Source organism: Euleptes europaea, chromosome 1, assembly GCF_029931775.1.
Source record: "Euleptes europaea isolate rEulEur1 chromosome 1, rEulEur1.hap1, whole genome shotgun sequence".
In the NCBI taxonomy this organism is placed as follows: domain Eukaryota; kingdom Metazoa; phylum Chordata; class Lepidosauria; order Squamata; family Sphaerodactylidae; genus Euleptes; species Euleptes europaea.
In genome coordinates this window covers 79,359,656-79,371,839 of record NC_079312.1, presented here as the reverse complement: position 1 = coordinate 79,371,839, position 12,184 = coordinate 79,359,656, and the positions used below count along the sequence as shown (strand labels likewise).

General features: G+C 46.1%; 1 protein-coding gene across 1 annotated transcript in view; it reads right to left on the bottom strand.

The window, feature by feature from the left end:
• Positions 1 to 12,184, bottom strand: part of HK3 (hexokinase 3) — a 37,729-nt gene that overhangs the window by 1,596 nt on the left and 23,949 nt on the right. The window contains exons 9-17 of the mRNA XM_056847427.1: positions 7,089 to 7,322; positions 5,909 to 6,210; positions 4,550 to 4,698; positions 3,929 to 4,048; positions 3,390 to 3,485; positions 2,166 to 2,265; positions 1,318 to 1,501; positions 1,049 to 1,204; positions 217 to 450 (exon numbers count right to left, since the gene is read on the bottom strand). Coding sequence (XP_056703405.1) covers positions 217 to 450; positions 1,049 to 1,204; positions 1,318 to 1,501; positions 2,166 to 2,265; positions 3,390 to 3,485; positions 3,929 to 4,048; positions 4,550 to 4,698; positions 5,909 to 6,210; positions 7,089 to 7,322 — 1,575 coding nt within the window. The remainder of the gene's footprint in view (positions 1 to 216; positions 451 to 1,048; positions 1,205 to 1,317; positions 1,502 to 2,165; positions 2,266 to 3,389; positions 3,486 to 3,928; positions 4,049 to 4,549; positions 4,699 to 5,908; positions 6,211 to 7,088; positions 7,323 to 12,184) is intronic.

Below are 12,184 nucleotides of genomic sequence, written 5' to 3'. Positions count from 1 at the left end.
CTCACACTACAACATAGTGCTAACTTTTGTGCTAGCTCTCATGGTAGCTCCAGCAACTGAAAACCATCCCACACACCACAAATCCATTGCTGCCCTCTCTGCCTATCTTGGACATGTCACCCAATGGGCAACCCAGGTTTCCATCTCCCTCAGTGCAGCGGGTTGGCCTAAATCCCTCATTTGCCCTACAGACTTAATGCAGCAAAACCAACTCACTTAGGGTGCATCTTGTAAAGAGTCCCATCCACTCCGATGGTCACCTCCAGCTTCTCCAGCTGCCGATTCTCTCGGATCTTCTCCACAACAGCAGCCAGTCCAGCTCCACATACTTTAGCAGCACGGGTGGACACAGTGTGGCACACCTCCTTCACCAGTTGGGCATCATCTGCAGATATCAGAAGTCCCTTCTCTTCCAAAGCAGCACGCGTCTCCTGCAGGCCTTGGCTACCACTGTCAGGACATCTGAATTAGTCACATAGGCCTTTTCCTTCCTTACCGTCAGCACAAGCAAGGGGCCTCTGGCTTGCTATTTACAAAGTCTTTCAGATGCACTTGACTTGAAAGAGCCCGAGCTTCCCAACATGGGTTGGTATGACTGAATGTGACCCAGTGACAACATTTGCACAGACCAACAGGAAAGTTCACACTTTGTGTCCAAAACAAAACTCAAACCTAATGCTAAGGAAATCAACGTTCTGTGTCATAACAAATGATCACATTCTATAAGATCAACAACATACATGCAAATATCCATTTTCTATAAAGTGGCTCAATTTGCGTGCTTGTAATGCTAATGATACCAATACAGTGCTAGGTGAGACAAAGTGAGGAGATGAGGAAGAGACCTCAGACCAAGGAAAGGGATTGACAGATAACCGAGCAGGGTAGAGAGGTACCACACCCTGGACAATGGAGTCTTTTTGCACTCTAAGTAATTCAGGAGATCTTATATCTTAAATCGCTAAGTTCTGCACCAGAACCTGGATTCCTATGGATTCCACAAGTGATATTAAGATTTTTACTACAAGCCCAATAGAAGCACACTTACTTCTCAATGGCTGTTATCAATTTGGTGGGGAAGAGGTCTTTGGTCTTAAGCACAGATGGCTGTTGGCCTTGAAATAAGATCTTGCGGGATGTTAGATCCAGCAGAATATAGCGCACAATTTCACCCAAGTACATGCCACTGATGAGCTTCTCATACCTTTGGGGAAGATGTTGATTAGTACCAGACAGGGAGACCCTGGAGATGATACCCTGGCCAAGTCAGCCAATATCACAGATGCCACCCACCAATAAAAAAATACCTAGTTTTACCTCTGTTGGCCAGGGTTGATGGATGCTGTATCCACTTTCTTGTCATAGGATGTCATCACATATTCAAGGCAGCCATTATCCCCAAATGCCCCCCATTCCATGTTGATACACATTCTTCCCTCGTCACCCTCCACAGTGCCCACATTCTGCATTTCCTCCATATAGCAAGTATTGGTACCTGTTCCTGAGATAAAATGGAGGGTAGCATTGAGTCAGTGCTGAAAACGGACCATCCTACTAGGCTCCCCTACTCTGAGCAAGTAACCTCTTGGGGCCAAGACTTGAGGAAGGCCCTTCAGCCCACTTAGATTTCTCTTCTAAATTTCACATTGCAGAGTAAGGTGTATCTTTTGGGAAGCAGTGCCCTGCAAGAACCCAGCCTCTGGCCATAAATCCCAAAAGGAAGCCTTAGACTGGAAAAAAAGAGTGAAAGAAGGGTATCTGCACTTGGGGAAAATTTCCCTAGGATTTAAAAGAGGGTGTCACATATATTAAGGAGCCCCGTGGCACAGAGTGGTAAGCTGCAGTATTGCAGTCCAAGCTCTGCTCACGACCTGAGTTTGATCCCAACAGAAGTTGGTTTCAGGTAGCTGGCTCAAGGCTAACTCAGCCTTCTCTCCTTCCAAGGATGGTAAAATGAGTACCCAGCTTGCTGGGAGTAAAGGGAAGATGGCAAGGGAAGGCACTGGCAAACCACCCCGCAAACAAAGTCTGCTTAGTAAACGTCGGGATGTGACGTCACCCCATGGGTCAGGAATGACCTGGTGATTGCACAGGGGACCTTTACCTTTTACACATATATTATTTCAATGTCCACCCAAAGCTGCCCCCACCCCACTCCACCTTACCAACAATGAGGCCAATCTCGCACTTGGGATCCTCATAGGCACATGACATCATGGTTCCCACAGTGTCATTCACTATGGCAACCACGTTTAGATCAAAGTGCTGGGAAGAGAGAGGGAGGGAGAGACAGAGAGCAGCAAGATGTGTTACCAGGCAACACAATTCCCTATCACCACAGCAACCAACATAGACCCATAGGCCCTGTCTCCTGGGAAATGGCACCTCCCACCATCTGCGTATCCCTGGGGCTATCAGCCTGGACAGAACTCTCAAGCTCTGTCCTGTTACCCTGGTATGGTCAAAGGACACCATGGCTATTGTTCTGCTTTCCATCCTCCCACTGGGATAGGTAGCGGCCCATCAGATACTAGCCTGAAAAAAATATCTGAGAAAATGGGGAAAGCTTGGCATTAAACAAGCTGCCAAGGATCTAAAGAACAGCATTGAGTGAACAACACAAATGCAGCATAATCTTTCCAAGCTTGCTAAACATGCAAGTTCTTTCAACTATAGTTGCCAACAGGCCTGGAGGGGAAAAAATGTTCTGTCCTGTTCAGTGTGTGGAAGTGGGCAGCTGAACCTTGTCAGGACATGGAGGTAGATAATATTTACCTGGTAAATAACATCCCATGAAGTCTGTTAAAGGGAGAGGACATTTTTTTCCTCCAGGTAGTGGAACCCCTGCTTCCAACCTAAACTCAATCTTCAGTTCCAAGTTTCCTTTTTCCTACCCTTTACTCTATATACAAGACACACGATCTCTACCAGACAAGGTAGATGAGTCTAGCTCCATTCCTATCTAGTACATATCAACACACCCACACACCCTGTCCATTAAACGTACTAGAAACCATTATACTAAGTAGACCATGTTATGAAAGTGGAGTTACACCTTGTGCATATACATTGGTAACTGAAGCCAGATGGCAGCTTTTTCTAGGGAAAAGCTATCCTTTGGGAAAAGGCAATTTGGGGCAGACGAGCCACACAGAGGGAAGGAGAAGTAATCCTCCATTTCCCCATCCAGTGTTATAAATGCTGCCTGAAGAGTTGCTTTGCCTTCGAAATGTGTGTTTGCCTTTGCAAGCATGCCTTGGAGCCCATTGTGGTGGGAAGCAGGGGAAGAAGCAGAATCAGATCAGGTTTGTACAGCTTAGACCAAACCCTAACCTCTGCCAAAACTATCCACATCTTTGCAGAGCCCCTTGTTTGGCTCCCACCCATACCTGTTTACGTTTTACGGCCTCCCGCAGCAACTCCACGACATCTTTCCCTACACAGCCCATGGCACTGAAGCCCTTGGTCCATCTCAATAAGATGCCCTGTGAGATCAAGAGAAAAAGGGAATCTCCTCTCATAAGAATATCAAAATCATGCACACCCTATAGCTTCTGAGTTTTCCACAGGCATTATTCACATACTTTCAAGGGTTAATAATGCGCCAAAACTAAATTCTGCAGTTTTTCTGTCCTTGCTTAGAACTTCAGCCTATGTATTCACAGCCTATGTATAGGATGCAGGCTGGAATCGGTGGAGTGATGCCCTGATCGTTCATTGTCAATAGTGACATTGTCAACGTTCATTGGATGTCACAGTTTAGAGGTTATGCAGTTGCCTCAGCCAATTCCCTGAAGTTGGAGTTTCCTATTTCCTTTTTGGAAGTGGGGTTCCAAACTAAATTGGGTTCATTCTTCTCCCTTTCTCCCTTACACCCCTACAAATGAAATTTCCTACCACTAAGAACACATCCTTTGTTGTTACATACCTTGTCCAGGCCTAACTGACTGCAAGGAAAGGAGAAAGTGAAGCCCAGTGGCAGTACGCGATCTTGCATGCCATGCTTGGCCTGGAAATCCACAATACAGCCAATAATGTGATCAAAGAGCTGCAAAAATGAAAGGGGGTGATGGGGTAGAAACAAATCTGAGAAGATATGGCTCCATGAGTAAGAAGAAGAAGAGTTGGTTTTTATATGCCAACTTTCTCTACCACTTAAGGAAGAATCAAACCAGATTACAATCACCTTCCCTTCCCCTTTCCACAATAGGCACCCTGTGAGGTAGGTGGGGCTGAGAGAGCTGTGACTAGCCCAAGGTCACCCAGCTGGCTTCATGTGTAGGAGTGCGGAAACCAACCCGGTTCACCAGATTAGCATCTGCCATTCATGTGGAGGAGTGGGGAATCAAACCTGGTTCTCGAGATCAGAGTCCACCACTCCAAACCACCACTCTTAACCACTACACCATGCTGGCTCCATAAGTGGGATGGTTCCAACTTGTGCAGAATCATCCATCCCACAGCTAACAACATTATATGAAAGGGGCAGATATGACAACAAGACAGAGGTTCATTCAACCCAATCATAAAATCCCTTCCCTTCACCTACCTCTACATCAGTACTCTGGGCCACTTTAGTTGGAATGGTATAACTCTCACTGGTTATGGAGACACCACCCTCCGCTGGGCTTCTCACTTGCACCATCAGCACTCGGAAATTGGTTCCACCCAGATCCAGGGCCAGGAATTCCCCTCTCTCTACAAAATGTAGGAATCAGAACTTAAGTAACTCTTACCCACATTAAATACTAGCTTCAAATCAAGGCAATTTTGTCTTCTTTTGGCCTCTTCTCAGCTCAACATCTTGCCAATCCATGATAGCATTCAAAGAAAAGAACCCCATATACCCTTTAGTGGCTAATGTGATGCCCTTTTCAATGAGAGGAACAAGTACAGCAGCAACCATAGATCAAATCAGACCTGGCAGCTGGAAAGTTCTCTCCTGACACAAATTCTCTAAGACAGCATAGTCCACCTGAGCTGTTCAAAGCTCTTCCACCTTGGTCTAAAAGGTAAAGGTCCCCTGTGCAAGCACCGGGTCATTCCTGACCCATGGGGTGACGTCACATCCCGACATTTACTAGGCAGACTTTATTACGGGGTGGTTTGCCAGTGCCTTCCCTTGTCATCTTCCCTTTACCCCCAGCAAGCTGGGTACTCATTTTACCAACCTTGGAAGGATGGAAGGCTGAGTCAACCTTGAGCCGGCTACCTGAAACCAACTTCCGTCGGGATTGAACTCAGGTCATGTGCAGAGCTTGGACTGCAGTACTGCAGCTTACCACTCTGTGCCACGGGGCTCCTTCTAGGGCTGTTGAAAAAAAATTCAGTATAGTTTGGCTTCGGCAAAATTCGGCCCTTTTTAATTCGGGATGTGCCGAAGTCCGAACTCCCCCGCTTCAGATCCGTGAAATTCGGCGTGAGATCCGGAGTTCGGGGAAAAATTCGGCCGGGTCTTTGAAGTGCTGGGCGCCACCTGCCCAGGCGGCGCCCACCACTTCAAACCGAGAGTCGGGAAGGGGGCGAGGGTCTTTAAAGAGCCCCCCCGCAGGCCTTCACAGGGCTTCCATGAAGGCGCGCGGGGGGCTCTTTACACAGATCTGCGCCTTCCAGCTGGAAGGTGCAGATCTGTTTAAAGCGCCCCCTGCCCGGCTTCAGGGAAAGTGGGTGGTGGGTCTTTAAAGGCGGGAAAAGGCAGGTTCGGGAACGCCGAACCTGCCGAATTTATTCAGTGATCGCCCTGAATTTGCTTTTTTTCCCGCCTTTTTTGAGTTCGGTTCCATCCGAACTGAAACCCCCCGAATTGCAGAAAATTCAGCTGTTTTTTCGGTTCGGACGAACCGAATCGACAGCCCTAGCTCCTTCCACCATGGTCTAGGGCCCCACAATTCTGTACCCTGACCCTCACCAGTGCCATCAGGCAAATGACGGACAAAAGTAGGCAACATGCGGACAGTGGCTACACTGTGTGTCTCCTTTGACAAGCCCCTTTCCATCTCCAATCTCATCTGGCTCTGCATTTTCTCAAGGTCCCCTGTAGAAAGATGCAAGGGTGCCAGGATTCCAGACATCTGCTCCTGCCGGCTTCTAAGCCTCAAGGCTGCAGCTGCCACCAGGGCAGCCCCTGTAGCACTGCCTTCGGATGAGACAAAGGCGAGGGTACACTCAGGAGCGAGGGATTTCAATTTCTCTTGCATTATCTCACGATACCTGGAGAAGGAAAAAAATATCAGAGACACTGAAGGAGTCCAGTTGGAAGGAGACTGTGCCTTTGGCCCATTGCATCTTCTGGCTTGTCCCCCTCCCTAGGTCTATCACAGTTTCAAGAGGATTAAAAAGATATGTAGTACAAATGAACTTTTCCCTCATATCTATATTGTTAATCAATTTCTTTTTAAGCTGAGCCAACTTCCTGAAATCCCAGCCTCCCAAACTGGATTGTGTAAACAGACCTCCTATCTAGACAGAGCCCAACAACCTTGAGAATTGACTAGATTCGGGAGACATCCATTGGGATTGATACATTTGTTGGACTGGTATGCATGAATTGTGTGTGTGTAAAGTGCCTTCAAGTCACAGCCGACTTATGGCGACCCCTTTTGGGGTTTTCATGGCAAGAGACTAACAGAGGTGGTTTGCCAGTGCCTTCCTCTGCACAGCAACCCTGGTATTCCTTGGTGGTCTCCCATCCAAATACTAACCAGGGCCGACCCTGCTTAGCTTCTGAGATCTGACAAGATCAGGCTAGCCTGGGACATCCAGGTCAGGGCATGCATGCATTACTCTTCTAGAAATGGACATAGAGAAATAGAAGGGTAAGACAGGCCCACTGAGTTTATAGAAAATAAGCTATACTGGCTTAATGGTCTAGGATGGAATATTTGAATAGGTAAGACACCAAACAAGAGAACACTAGGCAGGGTTGGCCACCTAATCTAAATACGGATAAAGTTTGGTGCATTGATCAGCCCAGGGAAAGAAAGTCACCACCGCTGGAACTGTTGGCCCAGTGGTCTGAGAGACAGTAGGGTAGGTGAGTCTCTTGGATGGATGAATTTCACATTCCTATGCCTAGTGCAAATCCTTACTGAGTCTGGCCCCTGTACATGCCCCCAGACACAGCTACACTGATATTCAGATGTGACAGTTTTCGAGAAATTCGAATGTGAGTAATGATGGCAGCCAGTCCAGCAGCAGCAAGGTTGGCAGAGCGGACAAACACAGTTTGACAGATGTGCTGCACAAGGGTACAATCTTGGTTGCTTGGCACCAGTCCCTGGCGAGTCAGGAAGTTCTTGGTTTTGGCCAGGCCGACCTTTTCACTGCAATTTAAAAAGACACATATTAGAGTGGAGAGGCCTGGAACAACGGCCACCCAAAGACACAGAAAACACCCCCTCCGTCCTCCGGGATGGCTTCAACATCTACCATTCTGTAAGAAGCTCTCATGAGATGCTCACAATTTCATGAGAATACAATACAGCTCCCTCAAAATCCCATATGTTTAGTGGGTCTGGAGTAAAACAAAGTGCATTGGTATGCAGTAATGGAAACATTACATCTAGGGTCTGACAGAATGCAAGCATTTAGGGCCAGCCTTTAATGTCCTGCAGCAAAGATTGTCATGGGTCAAGTGTGCACCTTATAAAAATACACGGTTGCTGTTGTTGTTTTTTGTTAATTTTACATTGTAATGGCTTTCCTTTCAATTGTAGAATTACGTAAAAGAGTAAACATTTTCCCCTGTTCACCTCATCTAATTATTTCATTAGATACTTCCACCATATCCCTTCAATGCTATTAACCATCAAAACTTTTCCTTTCATATCTGTTCAGCTGGGTTGCTTTTATTTATCTCATTTATCCATTTACATCGTTTATATCCCACTCTTCTCTTCAATGGGAAATTCAAAGCAGCTTACATCTTTTTCTTTCTTTCTTTCTTTCTTTCTTTCTTTCTTTCTTTCTTTCTTTCTTTCTTTCTTTCTTTCTTTCTTTCTCCATTTTATCCTCACAACAACTCTGTGAGATTGGTATGGCTGAGAATGGGTGACTGGCCCAAGGTCACCCAGTGAACTTCCTCGGCAGAGTGGGGATTCGAACCTGGGTCTCCCATGTCCTAGCCTTTTTTTTTTTACCCACTCAAGCCAATTTATTGATTTAAAAACATACAAACAGGAGCTTCCTTTTTTATAAAAACAGATGGAAGTCTTTCAAATCGGGTTCTGGATTAAAATGATCCGGATTAAAATGTTCAAAACAGGTATGAGATCATTTAAAACCATTTAGGTGCTTGGAAAGGTTGAGGGGCCATTGTCGCTTCCAGCAGATCCTCACATAGACCCTTTGGAAGTAGAAGTTCCCCTCAAGTTGGTGGCTGGTTCCAAACACAAAAGGAGGGGCAGGAGCCTCAACAGCATCTGCTTCCCAATCTTCCTGTGACGGGGGACTCTGAAAGGCAGTGACCTCTCTCGTTCTGGCCGTAGAAGCAGAGGCTGCTCCCTCCAACTCCTGAGAAACTTGGTTTTCACAAGTGGCTACGCGCAAGCTGAGCTCCTGCCTGGGGACTCTGTGACAGGCATTGCAAGGACACGTTGCCAATTCCTTGGCAATTTTCTTATTGTTCTCTCTGACTTCACCAAATGGTAGGGGAACCTGCAGGCTCTGATCTGGTGGTTCTTGTCATAGGGACACTGGATGAGCCGTTCAGGATCCATGGAAGACCACTCCCATGTCCTAGCCTGACACTCTAGCTACTATACCACACTGGCTTTTCTTCTTATTTTCCCAGTTCCACAATGTTCTTTTTGCAGCCAAGTTTCTAGGGCTGTGCAAATGCATCACTAATTTATGCAGGAGCACAGGTATCTGTCATCACATTTTTGAACTCTTTTAAAAACAGTCCTTCCATCTTGGTTTTCCCTTCCTCTACCATTGTGGCCTGATATAATGCTGGATCCTGGTAAATAGAGAATCAGGAACCAATCTCTGGAATGCATGTTCCCTCCCCCACCATCCTCCTTGGTTCACCAATACAAATTCTGACCTCCCACCCCTCTTTGGCCTTGATCCTGGTTCAGTTTTACATCTGACTCACCGCCAACCATGTAAATATTAATCAGGATTTGAAACCACTGATGTAAATCCTAGTTAGGAGGTGTCCATGAAGATGTAGGCTTGTCTTCTATGCAGCACGAGCAGAGCTCATGTGACTTTCATGCCTCCCACCTCCCTCTGCATTCCCTCCCCCCTTCACAATTGTGCATCCATGGGTCAGTCAGCACTAGAGTTGCCAGGTCCCTCTTCACTACCAGTGGGAGGTTCTGGGGGCAGAGCCTGAGGAGGGCGAGGTTTGGGGAGGGGAGGGACTTCAATGCCATAGAGTCCAATTGCCAAAGCAGCCATTTTTCTCCAGGTGAACTGATCTCTATCAGCTGGAGATCAGTTGTAATAGCAGGAGATGTCAAGCTAGTACCTGGAGGTTGGCATCCCTAGTCAGCACCCACGGACACATTAATAGCTAAACATACCCATGAACACCAGGGAGGTCAAAATGGGGGGGTGCAGAGAGAGAAGGGAAAGTACCTTCCACCTCTTCCATAAGCAGAAATGCCTTCTGAGAGAAGTACTTAGGACCCAAGTAGGGTTGCCAGGTCCCTCTTTGCCACCAGTGGTAGATTTTGGGGGCGGAGTCTGAGGAGGGTGGGGTTTGGGGAGGGGAGGGACTCCAATGACATAGAGTCCAATTGCCAAAGCGGCCATTTTTCTCCAGGTGATCTGATCTCTATCAGCAGGAGATCAGTTGTAATAGCAGGGATCTCCTGCTACAAATGTAATGCCCAGATATAAGGGCTGGTTTAGAACATTATGTATTCATACGCACACACATGGAAGCTTTGGGAAGTTGGCGTCCGGGAGCCATGAACCAACAAATCATGCTCTCTGTGCTTGGTACGGCCTTTCACCAGTAGAGAGCTCTGCATTACCTTCATCTTTAGGTATGTGGTTTCTAGTTACTAAGATCACAAGACCTAGAACTTGCTTTGAGACAGCCTTTGGCCAATATCTATAGGTTATGCTAATTAGAGTGAAGTAGACACCTAATGTGCATTGGTGCTTTTGTGTATCAATCGCTTGTCAGCAGCCATGGGCCTGCCCAATGCGAATGCATAAATGATACTGACTTTCCTTTGTTTCTCTGGTGAGTAACTCTGCACATCTTATTTGTGGGTTATTTCACCCCCAGCTCTGTGTTTAGCTAAATAAAGAACGGTTGCTCTTTTTAACCTCCTCCTAGTTGTCTTCATTGGACTCTATAAGACAACCAGGGCACTTCACTACCTGGCAGTTGGCAACCCTAGACCTAAGCCATTATCTCAAATTATTATTATGACAACAAGGGAAAGAAGGGAGGAATTAGGGCCTCACGTGCAGGAAGGGGAAAGTGCCCGTTTTTCACGTTGGTTCTTGATTTGCAAGCCACAATCTGTGGGAAGCCATTATTGCTAAAGTCTGAGTACAGTATGGTTTTTCCCATATGCTTTAGAATAACACTTGAAAGGTATGTATTTATACACAAAACTGCTTTCTGCCCCATCCCCCACCAGTGGCCTGGGGTGGGGTGGGGAACTAGAGTTGCCAGATCCCTTTTCACCACTGGCAGAAGATTTTTGGGGCAGAGCCTGAGGAGGGGGGGTTTGGGAGGAGAGGGACTCCAATGCCACAGAGTCCAACTGCCAAAATGGCCATTTTCTCCTGGCAAACTGATGTCTGTCGGCTGGAGATCAGTTGTAATAGCAGGAGATCTCCATCTAGTACCTGGAGGTTGGCAACCCTAGCTCACATGCAGGCAGAGGAAGGACACACAGGCATGTGGGAGGCATGGGGGTGAGGGGAAGAGAAGGAAAGCATGTATTCATGCCTGGTAGAAGGGTGGAGGGGGACCCTGGGAACTCTCTGCCCAGGGCCCCTCAAAACTTGGAACTGGCCCTGTCAGGTAGACAAGAGAAAAAAGGTGAAACCAGAACTCAATGAAGTAACACATGGAAGGGGGTAACATTTAGTTCCCTTCACTTGGAGACTTGGTTTTGCTTGAGGATTCTGGGAAAGGATGAAAAACTCACACTGATTCACGCCTGTCTGTGCCTTGTGCAACTAAGAATGTTAAGATGGGAATGCTTTCTCCTTTCTGCCTCAAATTTGGCAGGATCCCTTAGGTGAGGAATACATTCCCTGAGAATGTCATCCCAACTGGGAAGCTAAAGATATTTTCCCGGTTGATACCAATGAAAAAGAATAAAGAATCCAAACAGTTATAACAAAGAAAATAAATAAAAATATGAAAGAGCAAACACACACACACAAACCAAATAACATTTCTGTACATGTTCCTATCATTTGTATATGTCAGATTGGAATCACTACATAATGATTTCATTCTTTTTTTTTAACATGGGAAATATTTCTATATAGAAAATACCTAACATTTGAAGCACAGTAGGCAGTTTTGCTGAACTCTATGGAATAATTTGGTATCACCTACACATTTTTCTAGTTCACAGGCCATGCTGCTTTTCAAGTGACTGATAAGTTTTAAAAGAACGAACACCACAATATTAATGGTTATCCATAAAGAAACTAATCCTGCATGCTTTTAAAAAAATTTAGGCTACCAATCATCCACAAAAGGAGATGTCAGCAATTATTATTGCTATGCAATTATGGCTATGGTATCATCACTGTGTCACATTTAAATTTTTCTTTAACCTCTCCTTTTGTCACAATTTGTCATTCTAGTCAAGATGCACACACCCCCAAAAAGTATGTCACACATACCATGACACCCCTATTGTGTAGTCATAGAGGTGTCTGTGTTTCTGTGCGAGTATTTAGAAATTATCACACTATGCAGAGAAGTAGGGTGCTCAAGAAGGTGAGAGAGAGAGGCCTGAGAAAAGATGGAAGCAAAGAGGAACTGAAAATAACCAGGACTTGGAGACAGCAAAGAGGAGAGATGGAATAGAACCACAAACAGGTCCAAAGGGGTTATGTGACACAGGGCAAAGAAGAGAAAACAAAGGAGTGTACCTACTGGCAGTGAGTAAGAAATACTAAGTGATTGTTCAGATGAAGCAAACAGACATAAGAACATAAGAAAGGTCCTGCTGGATCAGACCAAGGCCCA